Source organism: Calonectris borealis, chromosome 4, assembly GCF_964195595.1.
Source record: "Calonectris borealis chromosome 4, bCalBor7.hap1.2, whole genome shotgun sequence".
NCBI lineage: Eukaryota > Metazoa > Chordata > Aves > Procellariiformes > Procellariidae > Calonectris > Calonectris borealis.
Genome location: NC_134315.1, coordinates 874,559 through 894,823, shown reverse-complemented (window position 1 = coordinate 894,823; position 20,265 = coordinate 874,559). Strand labels below are relative to the sequence as shown.

The 20,265-nt window shown below is 60.8% G+C and overlaps 1 protein-coding gene across 1 annotated transcript in view; it reads right to left on the bottom strand.

Annotated features, from left to right (window-relative positions):
- The window catches only part of DYSF (dysferlin), a 105,553-nt gene extending 88,166 nt beyond the window's left edge, over positions 1 to 17,387 (bottom strand). Inside the window, exons 1-21 of the mRNA XM_075148332.1 lie at positions 17,294 to 17,387; positions 15,237 to 15,292; positions 14,369 to 14,460; positions 11,299 to 11,404; positions 10,137 to 10,251; positions 9,796 to 9,989; positions 9,499 to 9,627; positions 8,727 to 8,789; positions 8,497 to 8,547; positions 8,374 to 8,404; positions 7,595 to 7,710; positions 7,264 to 7,390; positions 6,844 to 6,947; positions 5,880 to 5,948; positions 5,754 to 5,797; positions 5,562 to 5,644; positions 2,946 to 3,061; positions 2,518 to 2,631; positions 1,804 to 1,981; positions 1,046 to 1,170; positions 428 to 534 (exon numbers count right to left, since the gene is read on the bottom strand). Of these exons, the coding sequence (XP_075004433.1) occupies positions 428 to 534; positions 1,046 to 1,170; positions 1,804 to 1,981; positions 2,518 to 2,631; positions 2,946 to 3,061; positions 5,562 to 5,644; positions 5,754 to 5,797; positions 5,880 to 5,948; positions 6,844 to 6,947; positions 7,264 to 7,390; positions 7,595 to 7,710; positions 8,374 to 8,404; positions 8,497 to 8,547; positions 8,727 to 8,789; positions 9,499 to 9,627; positions 9,796 to 9,989; positions 10,137 to 10,251; positions 11,299 to 11,404; positions 14,369 to 14,460; positions 15,237 to 15,292; positions 17,294 to 17,387 (2,114 nt within the window). The remainder of the gene's footprint in view (positions 1 to 427; positions 535 to 1,045; positions 1,171 to 1,803; positions 1,982 to 2,517; positions 2,632 to 2,945; positions 3,062 to 5,561; positions 5,645 to 5,753; positions 5,798 to 5,879; positions 5,949 to 6,843; positions 6,948 to 7,263; positions 7,391 to 7,594; positions 7,711 to 8,373; positions 8,405 to 8,496; positions 8,548 to 8,726; positions 8,790 to 9,498; positions 9,628 to 9,795; positions 9,990 to 10,136; positions 10,252 to 11,298; positions 11,405 to 14,368; positions 14,461 to 15,236; positions 15,293 to 17,293) is intronic.
- Positions 17,388 to 20,265: the final 2,878 nt, after the last annotated feature.

The following is a 20,265-nucleotide window of genomic DNA, read 5'->3' as shown; positions in this document are numbered from 1 at the left end:
ACAACACCCATGCACAGCCAAACAACCCCTTTGGGTGCTCTGCACGGGTGCCTCCTACACGGCGCACACAAGACTCAACTGGGAAGCCACATCGGTGGCTCCTCACTCCGCAAGCCCCACCGTCCCTCTGGCTGGGCTGGCCTGGCTCCGGCTCCTGCCCCGACACAATGCCGCTCATTCAGGTGAGCCACGCTGCAGCCCTTGCGTGAAGGCTGGAAATTTATGACTTGCCTTAAATGTCACCTTTTCAACTCCGTGCCTTGGCTCAGCAACCTTTGAAGCAAACATTAGCAAATGACCGGCGTTTTTCAGAGGGGAAAAAAAAAAAAAGAAAAAAAAAAAAAAGAAGTCGTCTTTTCCAAGATAAATAAGTGCTCTCGCAATAAACGGCATGAAAAGGCTCACATTCAAAACTGGCAGAAAATACCTGCAGTCGGCGATGATGTCATCCATCAGCTGGGCACCCAGGGCGTCCAGCTCACTCGGCGAGCGGTTGGCCTTGAGAGCAAGTTGGACCTTCTCCAGGTTTGCTTCCTGCAGGATAGGTGGGGAAGAGGAGATGCACAGCAGGGAACCCCCCGGCGCCCTGCTCCACCCCACGTCCAGGACCCTCCCAGCAAGTGCCTGGGGCTGGTCCCCATGATCACAAACTCCAGCCTGGGTTCCACCAGGGCTCTGCACCTCCAGTTTTGCTCCTGTTGGAGCTCCAGGGGAAACAACAGTGAAATACAGCAAGAAATCCCATAAATAGCTCAGGAGCTGAAAGAAGGTCCTTGCCTCCTGCGCCTGCATCAGCAGGCAGGTGGGTGGCACGGCAAAGCACTGCATTCACACCCCACTGTCACCCCAGTGGAGATGAGGGTGGTCCCTTTCCCTCCATCACTCCACGGGCTGAGCAGGGCACCCGGGACGCTGGCAGATTTCCCCTCCACAGCACAAGAGTCATCAAATCCCAAACCTGACTCAGCCTAGAGATGGCCTCTGTCCCCTCCCTGTCCCCCCAGGCAGGATGCCGAAAGGAGGTCCTTGACACCGCAGCACTCACCAGCCTCTCTGCTGCATGGTGGAGAAGGTTTTGGGCATCAGTCCGATAGCTGATATCTTCCCAGTAGGATGACAACACCACCACGGGCTTCACGTTGCCCCAGGGCAGGTAGTAATACTGACAACCTGGAGGGCACAGCACACTGGTGAGCTCATGATTTTGGGGTGACTGGGGACCCCACTCCTCAAGACTGGAGCAGAGATGTTTGGGGGCAGTGCAGCATTTGGCCTTGGGCAGAAGCCCATCTCTGGGGCTCTTTTGGAGCAGGAGGATGGGAATTATGTTCCCCAAACCCAGGTGCAACAAAGCAATGCACACCAAGGTTCAAAGGGATGTGTGTCCACCTCTACGGCTGCAGCAGCTCCAGAAACCAGCAGAACAACCCCAGTGGGGTGAGGACATCTCACACCAGAGCGAGAGCCCCACAGGAGCCAGGGAAGGGCCACCCCAAAGCACTGGCTCTTCCTTGAAGAGAAATGGGCACTGTTAGTGCTGAGGTGCTGCCCAAAAACCACTTCAAGCCAGCACAGAGCTGAGAGAAGTAGTCTTGGCTTCCCTGCTCCTCCCCAGCCACAGCATGGCTGAGGTGGGCAAGGACCTCTGGAGGTCATCTGGTCCAACCTCTGCTCAAGCAGAGTCACCTTGAGCAGGTTGTCCACAACCATGTCCAGATGGGTTTTGAATATCTCCAAGAATGGAGACTCCACACCCTCCCTGGGCAGCCCGTCCCAGCGCTGGGTCACCCCCGTGTTGCTCACCATCAAAGACGGCCCGGCTGTACTGCGTGGTGGAGGCCAAGGGCAGGCAGGTGTTGTCAAATTTGTTGCCGTAGTTGCCAATGCTGACCTCAAACTGGATGGCGTCATCCACGTCTTGGAGCATGGTGGCCGAGTAGAAGGCAGCGAAGAGGGAGTACTTCCGACGGCGCAGGTACTTCTGCAACAGGCAAAGGACCATGTCCATAGAGAAGACACCACCACCGCTGTCCTACACACAGACCCTCCACTACCCCGACACACACCAGCTCAGCGAGGCCTCCGAGATGGAAAAGTTTATTGCAGGGAAGAAAAGCATACTTTGCAGCAAGGGAATTTTGGGTGAGATATTTAGGAAAAACCTGACAAAGAAGAAGGCTAGAACTTTCCATAAAAAATGCAGTTTATACCTGAAGAAACGAGCAAAAGGAGCACAGCTGCGATAGTGCTCGAGTTGGGATTGGGGTCCTGTTGAAGCAAATCTCCCACCCCTCCATGTTGACCATGGTCTGCTCTCTACCATGCAGCAGCTCAGATGGAGCAAGCTGGACACCTTGGGATGGAAACGCAGCAGGAGACACCCTCCAGGAGCTCATCAACCACTCCACCACTCACGGGACATCACCCACCCAGGACCAACACCCACGCCCCTTCCCTAGGGCCCCACATGCCATGCCACCGGAGAGCCAACCCCAGAGCCCACGGAGACCCCATTACCTCCACCCGCAGGATGTCATCCGCGGAAATGTCCTCCACCTTCTGCTCCACGTGCTCCACCAGTTTGGTCTCCAGCTCCACCAGCATCCTGCCACGATATGCAACTCCCTCGCCCTTGGGGTAGACCAGGGACAGGCGTCAGGACCCCGGTGCCCCCTCCCCGCAGGTGAGCTCTGCCTTGGCTTTCAGTGGGCTTCATTGCAGAGGAGCGAGATCAGGCAAAAGTATTTCTGCAAGCGCTTTGAAGGTAGAGAGCGGTTGGGCAGCAGAGCAATATCAGGAGGTGTTCAGCCAGCGGGAATAGCCAGGGGCAGAAAACGCAGTGCAAGCTCCTAATAACAAAGCCGGTTTGGGTTAATAGCAGCTTTCCTTTGGCAAGGAGGGGTGGTAGTTCAGTTTGGGTTGTGCTGGAAAGAAGCCGACGTCACCTTTCCTAAATTGAGCGTCTCGTAAGGGTCGGGGAAGCCGGTGAACTCCCGGGGGCTGCCGTAGAGGTTGATATAGCAGGGACCAAAGGTCGGCAGGAACCCGAGCCCGTCATCCACTGGGGACCGTGGGGGAAAAGAGCTGTTAGAGAGTCCTGAACACACCTCGGGGATATGTCCCACGGGGCTTCGCTGCAGGACCGTGGGGACCACACACGTGCGGCTGGAGGCCACCAAAATGCTGCAGTTTTTCACCCCCTTTGAGTCCTACGACCGCTTACCTTTTTGCAGGAGAAAGACAAGGTGGGTGTGGGGCTGTGCGGGGGGCACAGAGCTTCCCGGTGCCAGGAAGGGTCCCCAGAGAAGGAGAGCATCGCTTTGCTGGTGTGAACCAGCGCGGGGGATTTACACCAGCCGAGGAGCTGGCGGCGTGCTCCCCTTAAGGCAGTAAGAGAACGCGCAGAAGAGGATGGCTCATTCTTGTGAAACCTCGAGCAGAAGGAGCAGCGAAGGGGCAGAAATCATTTGCAGGGTCCTGCTCTGAGCTCCCAGGCTGGCTGCTCCCTGTGCCCAGCTGGCTCGGCACACAACACACACTAGACCACGAAGACATCGCTGCCCAGCGCGGACACCCCGAACCCGCCGTGGCGAAGGGCAGTGGAGCCCTTTCCCCGCTCCCGTGGGGCAGGGGGAGGCCGTGCTGGAGCCATCCCCTCTTCCCACCAAGATGCCCAGGCACGACACAGCCGATGCTCCGGCCAGCACTCCAGCCCTGATGGCAGCTGAACCAGCCAAACCATTACCAAGCGGTGACTGCAAACCGAGAGGCTAAAGGGACGTACGGTCTGCGGCTTTCAGAGGCTTCGCGAGAGCAGGAAACTCATCTGAGGCACAAAGAAATGGAGAGAGGTTAAGGAAAGGCTGGCAGAAGAGCGCGAGGGGAGGATGGAGGGTTATGGAAACGAGGGTGGATGCTCTCATGGGCTTTTGGTGCCAACAGACACTGGAGAGACAGAGAGAGAAAGGGGAGGTGGTTAAATAGCCCTGTCGCCCTCCCGGAGGCTGTGGGATTGGTGTGAAACAGGATCTGAGAATCCCTGAAGGACGCTCTGCACCTTTGATAAAGTTGGACGGGCCCACGGGGCGGGTGGGAGCCGCGGTTCCCCGGTGCCTCCTTGGGAGCCAGCAGGTCTCGGTGGTGGGGTGGGATGTGCTGGTCCCGGGCAGACCCCTCGCAGCCTCCTCCTCCCTCCCCGTCCTCTCTCTCTCTCTCTCCAGACCAGCCCAGGAACTGCATTGGGGAAGATGGGGGCTGGACACACAAGCACCTCGGTGGAGAACAGTGCTGCGCCCCAACTCCGTACCCTGCACGCACTGGGGGGTGCAGGCTGTGGGCTGCAGCTGCAGCTTTGCACCGGGCTCAAGCCCCTACGGCGTGGGGACGCTCGTGATGAGGCGGGGGTCTGCAGGGCACCCGGGAGATGCACAAAGCAAAGGGAGCAGAGCGAGGGGAGTCCTGAGGGGGTTGCAGATGCCACCAAAGCTCGTTAGCAGCAGGAGATGCTCATGCAGGTTAGGGCAGCCTCTGCTCCTGGTCCTGCCGTGGCTCTCAGCAGCCTCGCAAGAGTGTCCCCGCTCCCTGCCCTCCCGCTCGGGACAGGTGACACAGTCAGTGTCACCCAACCGATCCCTGCCAGCGCCTCTGCGGTGGTCCTTCACGGAAAGCCCCTGGGACTTGAAACAGCACCCTCAGCACAAGCTGGACCTGAACCCCCACCCCACTCCATGACAGCCCCTAAATGCCACCTAAGGAGGAGCCACTAGCGGGGGCACACACAGGTGGGACGTGGCATCTTCCAGCACCAGTGACACCACTGCCTGTCACCAACCGCGCAGGGGACCACAGCCACCTCCGCGCAGCAACGAAAAGAGCAAAACCTCTGGCACACCACGGTCCTGCAACCTCCCATCCCAACACTCCTGAGAGGACCTGAAGATCTGCAAAACCACAAACCAGGAGGGGCCAGGTCCAACCAGAAAACAGACCACAGGACAGAGCAACCCCCAGCACCCCGTCCCATGTCTCCCCCAGCACCGGCGACTTGGCTGGGACCATGGCGGCTGTGACATCCTCCAAGTGGCTGAGGGAACTGGGACTGTTTAGCCTGGAGAAGAGGAGGCTGAGGGGAGACCTCATCGCGCTCTACAACTCCCTGAAAGGAGGTTGTAGCGAGGTGGGGGTTGGTCTCTTCTCCCAAGTAACAGCGATAGGACGAGAGGGAATGGCCTCAAGTTGCGACAAGGGAGGTTTAGACTGGACATGAGGAGAAATTTCTTTACTGAAAGAGTGGTCAGGCCTTGGAACAGGCTGCCCAGGGAAGTGGTGGAGTCACCATCCCTGGAGGTATTTAAAAGACGTGCAGATGAGGCCCTTAGGGACATGGTGTAGTGGGCATGGGGGGGTTGGGTTGACGGTTGGACTCGATGATCTTAGAGGTCCTTTCCAACGTTAAGGATTCTATGATTCTATGATTAGCCAACACCAACCTCCAGCCACGAGCATGCCGTGCTCCCCTGCAGCCATGCACCTGAAATCCCATCCCGCTGTCCCCCCCTTACCCTCCAGCTCCCCGCCGGGGGCCGAGATCTTGGACATGCAGAGGTAGGCGGTGCCGATGATATCGTTGTGCGTCAGACGGTCCCTGCAACACAACCCGTGTTGCCCTCACACCGTGGGCCGGGGGGGTTTGCCCATGGGGTCTCCCCCTGCCCATCCCAGTCCTCCAGCTCAGCCCCCCCCTCCCCGCTCACCAGTCGGTCACCCGGATCCTCATCTTCTCGCACATGGAAGGAAACTGGGAAAAGAGGCAGGGAGAGGAGCGGTGAGTGGCGGTGGGGTCGGGCAGGCGGGGGTCTGCCACGGGCACCCACACTCACCATCGCCGGCAGCGTCAGGCGCTGGTTCCACTGCGGGTTGGCGTTCTTCTCCAGGATCCTCGAGTAGAGCTGGAGGTGCGAGATGGGGGATGAAAAGTCAGTGCCGCCCCAGCGCTTGCAGCTGACGGCTGCACTTCAGCAAAGCGCGGCTGCCGCACACCCCTTCCTCGGAGCTGGAAAGTCTCAGGTTCCCCAAAATACAGACTGCATTCGATGGGTGGCCTGGTGGGGCTCTGCATCCCGTGGGTAAACCCCTCTGTGCAGGAGGCAGAGGATGCTCAGGGACCTCCCCCCCCCGGGACCACCAGAAACTCACCCCCTCCCCACTGTCGTTGCTCAGAATAATGTCCCAAGCCTGTCTTCCCACCGCGGGCACTGTCCCCAGGGGAAGATTTATGGGCAGGGGAGACTTTCAGCCCTTTAGTGCTGCTGTGGATCAGAAGACAAGTGGCGGCTCGTGGGTATATTGCTTGGTGAAGGCACTGGAGGGGACTCGGCAGCAAAGGCAGTGGGATAGGGATCTGAAAAGCCACCAGAGCCACCTCCACACCCTGGCTGGTCCTAGGGGGACATTCGGTGGCGTGGGGACAGCCAGCCGCTCATTTCAGGCAGCGCCAAGAAGAACAGCACAACCCTCCGCTGCTGCACCATCCCCCTTCCCCCAGGAGCTCAGCCTCTCCATCTCCATTTTTAATGCAACAGCACCACGAAGAGCCCAGCGAAGAAATTACTCCAGCGCAGCCCGGCTCCAAGCGTGCCACACACATGGGGACAGGGCTGGGGACATCAGCTGGGCTGCAGGACATTGCAATGCAGAGGGAAAGAAGACAGGGTGGGACAAGGACGGGTGGGACCTTTGCAAATGCTCCGGCAAAGCAAAGGACCAAATTTTCCCCATGCTGGGACCACATTTTCCCCATGCACAGCTGCCGTCCCAGCCCAAGGACCTGCTCCAGCCACTCACCGTCTTGCCTGCGAAGCTGACTTCCACGAAGGGGTCGACCAGGTTCTTCTTGTTGCTCTCGAAGCCAAAGATCTGCCTGACGTTGTCCATGACGGCATCATCCACTGGGAGGGGAAGGAGATGCTGGAAGCTCATGGAAGCATGCAGCGTCCGGATGGTCCCGGCTTTCCGGGCAGGCTGTCCCACCAGGAGGGCTGCGCATCTCCATTGAGCCAGTGGGGAGGAGCAGGAGGGTAAAACCAGTTTGCAGCAGTAAGAGACTTATCTCCCAGTGTGTTACAACTGACCAACATCTCCAAGATCTTTGGACCAAGGCTATGGATAAAGTTTCCTTATCTGTGCCCTTATTCCTCTCCAGCACGTTGCAACCCGCTGCAATGCCAAGGGCCGGATCCGGCGCGCTCCAAAGGAAACACTTACTCTGGGGCAAGTCTTCGGCTTTGAAGATTTTCAGGCAGAAGTGAGCCCCTCTCAGGGTGACCCCGGTGGGGCGCAGGAGGTTGCCCTCAATGTCTTCCTTGTCTTCAGAGACCTCCTTCTTCTCCAGCTGCAGGACAACAGGACAAGAGAAAAACACGACCAAGCTTCCCAAAAGTCCTGAAATGAGCAGCAAAACCCCAAAATCCAGCACCTTGCCCCCAAAATGAAGATCAAAGCTGCAGCTTCCCAGGGAACAGGTGTGGGGTTTGATGGCCCAGGGCAGTGGAGCACCACTGGAAGGTCCCCCCATTGTGGCCGGGGCGATACTCACAGGAGCTTCATCTCCAGGCCCCAGCACGAACAGGCTGACTTTCAGATAGCCCTTGGCCCCCGCGGAGAAGTCCTCCGGGTCAGAGAGCAACAGCCATTTCCTGAGAAAAGCATGTTCTAGGGGAGAGAAGAGATTGAGTCCCATGTGCTGGTCCTCAGACACGCAGGGAGGTGGCTTCAAGGATGTTGTTGGGTGGGGTTTTTTATAATAAATACTACATTCCTTTTATTTGGAATGGAATGGAATGGAATGGAGTGAATGGAACATTTCAGTTGGAAGGGACCTACAACGATCATATGGTCCAACTGCCTGACCAATTCAGGGCTGAGCAAAAGTTAAAGCGTGTTGTTAAGGGATTTGCCTTGTAGGTCTTAACTCTTTGCAGCTAAAATCAGCAAGCTTTTCTCTGCAGTGATTAGGGTAGGAAATTTTTAATAAGCATTATTTTATCTTCTTTGAGATAAAATAATAGATGAAAGAGAAAATAATGAGCCAGATTGAAGACAAAAAAAAAAATGAGCTGGGCTGCACTGGTGGGGCTTTCTGCCAGTGAGCCAGTGGGGCAATGATCTGAAAGCCTCAAGGACATATGTCTTGGGAAAGGGAAGAGAAATGGCAACAACAGATATAGGGACACGTCTGGGTTCATATACGGGAAAGCTGTGATGTGTGTGTGCATTTCCCTGATGTTTGGCCCCAAAAGAAGGGTTTCCCAAAGCGACCCCCCCCAACCACAGGAGGTGACCCTGGCCCGGACCCCGACCGCCCGCTGGGCTCACTTGGCTCGGAGTAAACGGTCTCGACGTCCATCTGTGCAACAAAATGAAAAAGAAATGCCAGCGTTCACCCCGTGGGTCAGCGTGGCGGAAAAGAGGGGGGAAGAGGAGAGAGGGCAGCCTTACCCGAAACTCCCCGATCACCGCGTCCGTCCGGAAAGACCGAGAGTCCACAACCTGTGGAATGAAAATAAGGAAAAAAGGTAAATCCAGCCCAAACCCTCCCAGGGTAGAGGACCCCCCTGCGTGCCCTCCTGGGAAAAGGGCAACGCGACGCGGGGACGGGGACAGGGCAATGGCCCCGAGCATCGCCCCAGCCCTCCCGAGGGGCAGGGCTGACATTCGCCGAAGCTCACCGTGATGAAGATGGGCGCGTCAAACAACTCGGCCGGCGACTCGAAGACATTGAAGAAGAAGGTCTGTAGGAAAGAGGGGCGAGGGTGTGAGGTGGAGGTCTGCCCCAGCCTCCCCCCAGAGCATGTTCACACCTCCCAGCCTCTCCCATGCCCCCGACTCCGCAGGCTGGAGCCTCTTCCCCTCCCATTAGGTGGGACCTCACCCCGTTAATAGCCACAGCCTCCCAAAGGGGCTGTGCTGGGTGGCTTTGGTGAGCAACATCCTCCAGTTTGCTTTTGCCGGGCTGGTTTGCAAAAGCACATCCAGACCAGCTCTCCTGAGGGCCTCCAAATAAAGCACCAGGGCAGGTTGAAGCAGGCTTTGGGGACATCCCAAAAGATAGGCTTGAAGCATCCGCTTTGGGGACAGGGCTGGGGACAAGTCTCCTGCGGCTGTCCGAGCGTACCCATCCTGCACACCTGGCTGCATTGCCCACCCCTAGCCCTGCCTAGGACATGCCACCAGGATGTTACCGGCGTCTCTGGGACACATGAGTCACCTCGGGAAGGTGACCAAGATGATCCCTATGTGAAGGCAGGGGATGCTGGACCTGCCAAAGGGCTCGCTGTGGCTTCCTGCTGCTGTTTGAGCTTCTCGCCCATTGCAGTCCTCATTGGCACATCCCAGCCTCTGGGCTGCACCGGGATTTCCATCGCTCAGGACCCCAACCCATAATGCTCCCGAGCCTTCCCTGGTGCCCCCAGGACACTCAGAGCAGGGACCCCCCCTCACCTCATCAAAGAAGGGGCTGTTGCCTTTGCGTATCCTCGTCCTCTTGGTCTGCCCGGCGGCCGTCACCTTCACCACAGGCCTGATGTTGACCCCGGGGAGCTGCCGGCCCTCGATGACCCTCACCCTGATCTGGGATGGGAGGGAGGAGAGGGCAGTGGGTGACCGGGGTTGGTCCTACCCTGGGATGGGCACCTTGGGGGGCACCTCTCAGGTGATAAACCCCCCATAGGGACAGGTTGGGGGGCCCTGGGGAGGTGGGTTCAGGAGAGCGGCTCATCCCCACCAGCCTCCTCTCACCTGGAAGTCCTGCGGCTTGTTGGATAGAGGCTTTTTGGGGGAGCTCCTCCTCCGCTTCAATCCCTGGACGTGGTGCACGGGAGGCTTGCGGGGCAGCGAGGGGGGCTCGGACCCCGGCGGCCCCGAGGAGGAGGAGGGCTCTGTCTCATCCCCCGTCGCCGCCTGATCCTCCGTCTCCTCCTCTCCGGCCGTCTCTGCGCGGGGCGAGAAAGGAGATGGAGGACACGAGCAACATGGGGCTGGGCATTGTGGGACCGCAGGGTGAGGGGTCTAGCTGCGAAAAACACGATGCTATGGGGGGACACGTCCCCCCGGTGCTACACACGAAGGTTTCTGGTTACCGGTGACCGTGTCGGGCTCAGCAGCAGCTGGTGCCGGCTCAGGGGGGGCCGGAGGGGGAAACAGGGGGGCAGCTCCTGGCGGGGGGATGTAGGACACTTGCAGGATGAGGAAAGCCTGGAAAAAAAGGAAATATTCGTTATATATATATCCAGAAACGCTCTTCCAGGGCCTGAGCCTCGGTGCCGATGCCGCCTGCGATGTTCTGTCCAGGCGTGAGGGATGCAGCCGAAAAAGTGGCAGCAACTTAGCAAATGCCAGGAAAAAGGGGCAGAGCAGAGAGATGGCAGGGGGAGGTGTCCCAGGGCCCGCGGGGTCCCAGGGGGTGACCACCCGGTCCCCGTCCCGCTAGATGGCAGCCCCAGGCAGGGCTGAGCCGGGGCCGGACGCTGCATCCGCCGGGAAGGGAGCGGGGGGGAGGGAGACGCCGAGGAAGAGCCAGGGAAAGGCTCAAGGAGAGGGGAGCTGCGGAAAGGGAGAAGCAAGATTTAACTGCGAGGGGTGCTCCCGGTGCTCCCCGCGGAGCCCGCCGGCCGCCCGGCGTGGACATCCCTGTCCCGTGGGTGCACGGGCTACAGCCCCTGCCAACATCTCCCGCCTGCGTGTCCCCAGCAAAGCACCGGGGTTCCCCAGCAAAGCACCGGGGTTCCCCAGCAAAGCTCTCCCCAGACTTCAGGGTGAGGGGAAGAGGGGGACACAGGGGGTGCGGGGAGGTGAGTCCCCCCGCGGGGCGCAGGAGGTCCAGGTGGGAGCACGGATGGAGCGGCTTCCTGCTGCCCCCTGCCCCAGCCAGTGGGTTTGTTGAAAACGGGCCCGGGATGGGACAACTGGTCTCCAACTGGGAGCTGCAGCTGGCAGGGACATTGCTCAAACTGGTTTCAAACTGGGGGCTGCAACTGGTAGGGATATTGCTCGAACTGGTCTCCAGCTGGGAACTGCAGCTGGCAGGGACATTGCTCAAACTGGTTTCAAACTGGGAGCTGCAGCTGGCAGGGACATTGCTCAAACTGGTTTCAAACTGGGAGCTGCAGCTGGCAGGGACATCACTCAGACTGGTCTCCAACTGGGAGCTGCAGCTGGCAGGGACATCACTCAGACTGGTCTCCAACTGGGAGCTGCAGCTGGCGGGGACATTGCTCGTCTGGTCCCCGCGCAGGGACTCACCCCAGTGCTCTGCTTCTTGGTGTCCAGCAAGGGGAGGTTGTAGGAGGCCGCCAGGCTGGGCGAGGAGAGGACATCTCGCAGGGGCACTCGGGCTTCTCCCAAAAACCTGGGGGTGAAGAGCCACAGGGACATCAGCAGGGAAGGGCCAAGGAGCCGCGGCTGGTGCAAGCTCGGTCAGGGGCAGGGGGACGCCAGGTGGCCCAGCCCCAGCCCCGGTGAGACAACTGGGGCGAGGCGTTTATCAAGAAAAGCACCTAAAAGTCCACGCTGAGGAACCAGGAGCCATAAACCGAAGCGCTGATGGATTTTTCTTTGCCAACGGAGAAAAGAGAGACACAAGGGGTTGGGGCTTTCGCTGGAGGTGGATGAGATCAGAGCTGGCAGCCAAGGCCGGCGTTTGTGAATTTAAACCACCATAAAACTGATTTTCCCCTATTGAGTTTCAGCATCTCCCTGGTGCTCGGGTTCTGGTTAACCCTTCCTGCACCGTGCCACCGCCCAGCCCGGCCAGCAGCACCGGTTCCCCCAGGGACCAGGGTCCGGTGCTGCTGCCCAACTCCTCCCCACCCAGAGCCAGGAAAGCCCTCAAACTGCATTGTGCTGTCCTAACAGCACGATGAGATCATGGAGCAGATCCTTCTGGAAGACATGTCAAAACATATGGAAGGCAGGGAGGTGATTAGAGACAGCCAACGTGCCTTCACCACGGGCAAACTGTGCCTGACTAATCTGGTGGCCTTCTACAATGGAGTGGACAAGGGAAGAGCTACAGATGTAGCTGGGCTTCTGTAAGGCCTTTGGTACAGTCTTCAACAACATTCATAACTCTAAATTGGAGAGATAAGGGTTTGATGGATGGGCTGTTAGAAGGATAAGGAATTGGCTGGATGGTCATGTCCAAAGAGTTACAGTCAACAGCTCAACGCCTAAGTGGAAACCAGAAATGAGTGGTGTTCCTCAAGGGTCCGTACTGGGACGAATAATATTTAATATCTTCATCCTTGTCCTGGACAGTGGGATTGAGCGCACCCTCAGCAACTTTGCAGATGACACCGAGCTGAGTGGTGCAGATGATTCACTGGAGGGACAGGATGCCATCCAGAGGGACCTGGACAAGCTCGAGAAGTGGGCCCATGTGAACCTCATGAGGTTCAACAAGGCCAAGTGCAAGGTCCTGAATCTGGGTCGGGGCAACCCCCGGTATCAACACAGGTGGGGGGATGAAGGGATGGAGAGCAGCCCTGCCGAGAAGGACTTGAGGTACTGGTGGGGGAAAAGCTGGACATGAGCCGGCAATGTGCGCTCGCAGCCCAGAAGGCAACCGTGTCCTGGGCTGCATCACCAGCAGCGTGGCCAGCAGGTCAAGGGAGGGGATTCTGCCCCTCTGCTCTGCTCTGGTGAGACCCCCCCTGCAGCGCTGCGTCCAGCTCGGGGGTCCTCAGCACAGGACAGACATGGACCTGTTGGAGAGGGTCCAGGAGGCCACCAAAATGATCAGGGGATGGAACAGCTCTGCCATGAGGACAGGCTGAGAGAGTTGGGGTTGTTCAGCCTGGAGAAGAGAAGGCTCCGGGGAGACCTTATTGCGGCCTTTCAGTGCTTAAAGGGGGCTTGTAAGAAAGATGGGGAGAGACTTTTTAGCAGGGCCTGTTGCGACAGGACAAGGGGGAATGGTTTTAAACTAAAAGAGGGAAGATTCAGACTCGATAGAAGGAAGAAATGTTTTACGCTGAGAGTGGTGAGACACTGGCCCAGGTTGCCCAGAGAGGTGGTAGATGCCCCATCCCTGGGAACATTCAGGGCCAGGTTGGACGGGGCTCTGAGCAACCTGATCTGGTTGGAGATGTCCCTGCCCATAGCAGGGGGGTTGGACAAGATGAGCTTTACAGGTCCCTTCCAACCCAAACTGTTCTATGATTCTGTGATTTCAGACAGCAACAGCAGCCGAGACGGCATTAACTGCCCGTCACTGTTAATTGCCCGGTTTGGGCGTTGCAGTGCCCATGCGGACGGGCAGGCTGGTATTTTCTCCTGAGGGAAGGAAAAGCAAAAACCCACCGTCACCTTCGCGACGGAGAGAGGACCACTCGCGAGAGCATCGCGGTCCCTGCGGGTCGCGCCGGAGCGGCTGCTCCCCGTGCAGACAGAGGAAACCCCCCTGCGCCGGGGGCCGGGACCCCTCTCCCGCCCTCCCCTCGCTATTTATAGAGACGCACGACGACGCCGAGCTGGACCGGACCCAATTCCCACCTCCCTTGGGCTCCGGCCCAAGAGCAAATCCAGCATCGGCTCCAGCCCTGGAAACGGGATCCTTCACGCCAGGGCCGTCCTCCCTGTCCCAACCGGAGCAGGGTAGCGGGTTCCCACCCTCCGCCGCCCAAAAATAAATTACTTCCTATATTTTTTCCCCTGTGCAAGCAGCGATCCCGGCCAAAGGAGCCCGGCACGCAGACGTGGGTTGCCAGGGGGTGGCCGAGCTGGGTGTCCCGGGGCTGGAGGCGGCATCGCCGTCTGCTCTCGCCCTCCTTCCTAACGCAGCCGCCGCGAGGAGGGAGACCCCGGCCGCCCGGGCAGACCTCCGGAGCGAGGGGCACCCGGAGCTGCCGTGAGAAAGGAAGCCGCGCCGGGTCGTTTGTTTTGCAAACGCCGCCCTTCCCAGCTCCGCCGGCAAAGCGTGTTCGGGAAGGGAGCTTGGCCGCCGTCTCACACCTCCCCGGCCAAGCGCCCATCACCGCGGCCTCGCGGCGCCGGCGTTGTTCCCGCGGCAGGCGGCCGTGCCGGTGCGGCAGCTCGGGGGCGGCGGCGGGCACAAGGGTCCCTGTGTGCTCCCTGCCCTCCGAGGTTGTTTTTTCTCCCCGGCCGTTGAGCAAAGCAGCCCAGAAATGCGGCTTTCGGCTCCCACCAGCCGCCCCCGCCGCAAAGGGCAGCCGGCGCCGGGGAGCAGCGCCCGGAGCCCGGGGAGAGCCCGAATCCCCTCGCTGCCCACCCCGGCCCCCTTGCGCAAAGCCTGGGGCGTGCACGGGCTGTGCTGGGCAGGGGGCTCACACCCGGCACCCCACGCTTCTCCCACCTGTTTCTCCCCACGGTCTCATGGTCTTTGACGACGACGGTGAGCTCGGCACCCGGGTCCAGGGGAGATCCCTTCAGGTCCCACTCGAAGCCCTGGAGGGGAGGAGAGGGGAGCCAGGATCAGCGCCCGGCCGGGGCTGCGATGCTCACACCGGCATCGACCGGCTCCGGCACGGCCGGGGGCTCTCGGAGGAGAACCAAAGCCAGACCCGCTTCGCCATCCACAGCCCCCACCCGGCCCCTCGGCACAAACCTCAGCACCGCGCGTCCCCCGAGCAAAATATCCGGGTAGACCCACAGAAAAAATATTCCAGGCAAAGGCCTTCACCTCGTGACGGATTAAAAGCGAAGGAGAAAACGATGGGAGCTGGCACGCAGCGTTTCTGCACCAAAACGGCGTTAGTTTGCTCACCAAAACCCTTTTTTTTTTTATTTTGACCCACGAAAGCACAGGTCAGGGTTAGAAGGAAGAAGGTGCTAGAAAAAATATCCTCCCCTGGGCCAGGCTGATGAGTAAAACACGCTTGTTTTCCCCTCGAGCTGCAATATTTTTAAACAGCTTCTTTTAATGTGCGTGCTTAGCCCTGATAAGATCTCGATGAAAGGGGAAGAGGCTGGAGCAAAGGGCCGTGCGGAGCTGGCTCCGTCCCGCTCCTCCGCTGCCGTGCCCGGAATTTCGGATACGAAGCTGCCCATGATGGGGACCAGCCCCAAACCCTCCATGGGGTGGCAACCCCGGGGCATCACTGGGCCACCACAAGCCCCTCGTGCTTGGGGCACCTTGCTGGGCTTGCACCTGGGTCCCACAGCATCCTCTGTGCCCGGGCTGTCCCCCGTGGGGACGGGGACAGGGATGGGGACACGCTCACCTCGTTCCATACGGGATTCACATTGTTCTTGATGACTTTAGTCCTCTTCTTGACGCCTGCGGGGAGCAACACACACGGGTCAGACCGGTTTCCCCACCAAACCCCAGGGAAAGACCCCAAAATTCCGGTCCCCGCCCTGCACAGGTGGGGTCAGATCCGCAGCACCCAGGAGCAGGATCAGGCCCTGGGGTGGGCCACTTGGAGCCCCAGCCCCACCACGAGCCTTGCTGGAAAACCCCAGGCAAATCATCTCGATGTGCTGTGCCTCAGTTTCCCCATGAGCAGGGCAGAGAGGAGCCTCCCAAAGGCTGCTGGGTGGCTTTTCATTGCCACGGGGGGCCCAGACACCCTCCTCCCTCCACCCGAACCTCGGTACAGCCCCAGACGGTACCCAGAGCCCCTGCGAGAGCTTGCACACTGAACGGGGGGGTTGACCCCCAAAAGATGCGGATGGGGATGCTGTCCCCCCCTCTCCAGGGACGGGACCGCAGCCGTCCCGGGGAGCGGAGTCGGGCGGCAGCCGTTAAAAGCAGCCCAAAGCCAACGTCCCCAGGAGCCCCGGTGTCGGGGGTCCAGCCCTGCCCAAGGAGCTCCCCCCCCCGCAGCCGCACCCCAAAACCACGACCCTCACGTCACAGCGAAAACCGGCCAAACACCCGCTGGGCCCCGAGGGGCCACGTCACGGGAGGGAAGAGGAAAAGGAAGAGCCGAACAATAGCGGTGACTCAAAGCCCGGGGGACACCGGCCCGGCGCCCCGCAGGGCCCTATAGATATATATAGGTACCCCAGGCTGTGGATATGGCCCAGGGGGCTGGCGGGGAGCCCAAGCCGCTCACTCAAAATATTCTCTCTTTTTTTGTTGTTTTAGCATCGCTAAATTAATCTTTTCCTATTTCAGATTTTTAAAAGTCTTTGCTTAAACCTCCCGGCCCTGAGCTGAAGCGGGCTGGGGGAGGCAGAGCTGCCATCGCCCTGACGCGGCACCGCTGGAGAGCGTCCCCGAGCCCCAGGGAGCTCCAACAGCCCGGATTTAAGGCACGTCTCCTGTTTATGCCTCATCTTCCCGGGACGCAGAGCCCTGGAATTCCCCCCGCGCTCTCGGGATCGTGATTTGGCCGACGAGAGTGGCTTTCCGCCTTGGCAGGGGATGGATGGAGCCCACCCTGGGCAAACACCCAGCACCCACCGCGGGGTGAACACACGAGGGGTCCCGGAGCCGGCTGGGCAGGGGCCGGCAGCAGCACCGACCCCCCCACCCGCCCCACGCAGCACAGGAAAGGCTGGGTCAGAAGCCACTCATCCCTTTCCTCTCCTTATTTTTTTTTTCCTTTTTTTTCTAAAAATGGACATTTTCCACCACCAGGAAACGGCTGCCAAAAAAAAAAAAGCGACATCCTCCAGCGAGCGCTTTCGAGGTGCAAAAAGCAGCGCTCCCTTCCCGGGACCTCCATCCTCCGGTACCCACGGCAATGGGATAACCCCCTCGGTAAGGGGTTATTCTTATCAATCTCGTATTAGTAATTAAAAGACCTTAATGAGAGCAAAGCACAAGAGCAATTGAGAGCACCCAAGAGTGCAGCACCCTGAAGCAAAGCCGGGTCCTGCTCTTTGCCGGGGCTCCCCCCTGTCACCCCATCGCTTTTAGATGCCGTGACACTGGGTGACAGCACTAAATGACCGTCCCCAAGTCGTCGTCCCCCCGCCCGGGAAAAATCCCTGCTGCCACTGAGGTCACAGCATTTCTCACTGTCCCCCACGACCCTGCGCACCCCAAAATCATGGAGGAAGAGCGATAAAATTCACAGCCCGCCCCAGGGGCCCTCGGAGCTGCCGGTGTCACGCGTGTGAGCATGGCACGGGGATGCATCAGAGAGTGGGGATAGAGGGGGCTACAGTGCACGCAGTAGTGGGGTGCAGGGGGGGGATTTTGCAAGGATTTAGGATAAAGAGGGAGCTTAGCAAAGCCGGGCTTTGCTGGAGGGTGCTGTAAAAGCAGACAAGAGTCTGGCAAAGCAATAATCCTGCCCACCCCAGCCCAGATTTGGGGTCCCCTCACCTCGGAAAGTCAGACTGGCCACCGGGTCGCTTTGCTTGTCCCCCTTCTCCAAGTTGGGGAGGTGACTGGCTCGTTGGAGCAAGCAACGCAGCATGGCTGAACGATGGAGCAAGGCACGGGGGAGGGCAAGCCAGGCTCGGACCCGGGCAGGATCCGGCCCCCCCGGCCCGGCCCTCCCCGGCGGGGGGAGGAGGTGCCCGGGAGGCGACACGGAGCGCCTCGGTGCGATCGCTCCGGAGGTTGCAAGACCCGGGGATGCTGCGAGCCACGGGGATGGTAAATTAAATCTCCGGGATCCGGGGATGCTGCAGGCTCCGGGGATGGTAAATAAATCACCGGGATCTGGGGATGCTGAGAGCCCCGGGGATGCCCGAGCACCGGGATCCGGGGATGCCGAAAGCCCCAGGGATAGTAAATTAAATCATCGGGACCCAGGGATGCTGCGAACCCTGAGGATGTCTGAGCACCCGGATCCGGGGATGCTGTAAGCCCCGGGATGGTAAATAAATCACCGGAATCCAGGGATGCTGCAGGCTTCGAGGATGCCAGAGCACCGGGACTCAAGGATGCTGCGAACCCCAGGGATGGTAAATAAATCACTGACACCCAGGGATGCTGTGAACCCCGGGGATGGTAAATAAATCACCGGGATTTGGGGATGCTGCGAGCCCCAGAGATGGTAAATTAAACCATTGCGACCCAGGGATGCTGCGAACCTCGAGGATGCCCGAGCACCGGGATCTGGGGATGCTGCAAGTCCCCAGGATGGTAAATAAATCACCGGGATGGTAAATAAGTCACCAACATTAGGGATGCTGCAAGCCTGAGGTGCTGCAAGCCCTAGGGATGGTAAAACACCAGGACTCAGGGATGCTGCAAGCCCCAAGGGTGCAAAAGCACAGGGACCTGGGGGCACTGCAAGTTCGAGGTGACGGAGCGCCTGGACCCAGGGGTGCTGAGAGCTGCAGGGATGCCGGAGCAGCAGAACCCGGGAGATGTCACACACACAGGACCCTGGTGACACTGGAGCACCAGGACCCCAGGGATGGTGCAAGCCGCAGAGCTCCCAGACCCGGGGATGCCACAGCACTGGGGACACGTCAGCACGGGGGGGTCCCGCTGGGGGCTCCGAGCACCCCGAGCACTGCAGCCCCGGCCGGGCTCTCACCACAAACCTGTCTGCGGGGCGAGGCGCAGCCAGCACCCGCCCCGAGGCCCCCCAGCCCCGGGCCCAGCAGACACCAGTGGCTGGGGGGACACGCTCCTGCTGCCACCCCCTTCCCTGTCCCCCAGAGCAGAGGCGGGGGCTGTCCCCCTGTCACGGCCCCTGTGCGCTGCCGGCTGGCGAGGACAAGGACATGGGAAGGAGGAAGCTACTGCTCAGGCCCAGCAGGCAAAGGGGGGCTCCCCACGGCCGTGACCACATGCGGGGACACTCTGACAGTGAGACAGGGACCTCTGTGCCACAAGGAAGGTCCCCCCCAGGCCCCAGAGCCAGGCACGACCGCGGGAGATGCGGGTGCGAGCACACGAGTGCTGACACATGGTCTCTGTTCTGCTCATCTCACCCCGTTCGGCAAGCCCCAAAAAGATGCTTTTTCACCCCAAGGATGCCCAGAACGCTGCAAAGCTGCGACATGTCACATGCTGCCTCATTTCTCCTGTCACCCCTGGGGGGGGGATTTGGGAACCAGGCTGGCACTGGATGGGTCCCAGGAGGTCGCAGGCTGGGTCCCCCGTGGCCGTGTCACCACCCAGGTGACGGGGGAGCTGTGGGGGCCCAGCACAGCCCCCAGGCACCGTCTTCTCATGGGGGACACGGTGGAGCCCCCGGCCCCGGCAGAGCAACGCGGGGTGCAGCCCCCCGGGGCCTGCCGCGACGCCAGGAGGGCCAAAAATAAATCTCCCGGCCGATGGACACGGCTTGGGGCGGGGGGGTCGGGGCTGTTGGGTTGCAGGCGGCAGGGCAGGGGGTGACGGGGAAGGGAGGCGGCAGCCCGGTCCCCTGGTGCTGGGCCCCCCCCGCCATCGCCGTCCCCCCGGAGCGGAGCAGAAGCCAGAAATAGCCCGGGCTGGTGCTGTCACCGCTCAGCTATGCCCCCCCGGCCCCCCCGCGCAGAGGACACGGCTTTGTCCCCCCCCGGTAAGGAGGGAGCCGGGGGGGGGGGCAGGGGGGTCCCCAGACACCCGCGGGGGGGGGGGGGGGTGCCATGGGCGGCCGCGGCAACGGGACCCACGGAGTGGGGGGGCTGCGTGGATAATGCACATCGGGGGGAGGGGGGCACATCAGATAGAGGTGGGACCCCGCGGATGGGTGGGGGGGAGCTGGAGATGCAGGGACCCCCCGCATTGCTTTCAGCACCGTCCCCGCCGCCGGGACAGAGCCCGGTGCACCCCCCCCCCGGTTCAAACCCCCCGGCAGAGCCCCCCCCCGGCCCGGCAGCCCCCCCCGGCCCGTACCTCCGAAGCCGGCGGAGCAGTAGGCATCGCTGATGTCCGCGTCCGGCGTGCGGACATTTTCCGCGTGGAGGATGAAGACGCGGAGCATCGCCCCGGCCCGGCCCGCCCGCCTCCCGCCCGCCGCCCCGCTGCACCCCCCTCCCCGCCCGGTGCCCCCCCCCCCCCCCGCCCGGTGCCCGCCTCCCTTAAAGGGGAACGGCTGCGGCCGCCGCTGGATGCGGCCCCGGGGCTGGATGCGGCCCCGCAGGCGGGGCTGGGGGACCCCCCCCCGGCCTGGGAGGGGGCTGGCGAAGCCCCAGGAGGATGGAGGCGGGGGCTGGGGGCTGGCACCCCCCCTGCGGCAAGGGGAGGTGAGTCCCCCCCCATGGGGGGGGCTGGGTCCGAACACCCCAAACGGGACAGGTACGGGGGCTCTGCTCCCCCGCGGGTGGGGGCTACTACAAGGGCGAGAAACACCCCCGCCCCAAGACCCCAAATGCAGGGTTTTGGCCCCCTGGGTGCAGCCCCAGCCC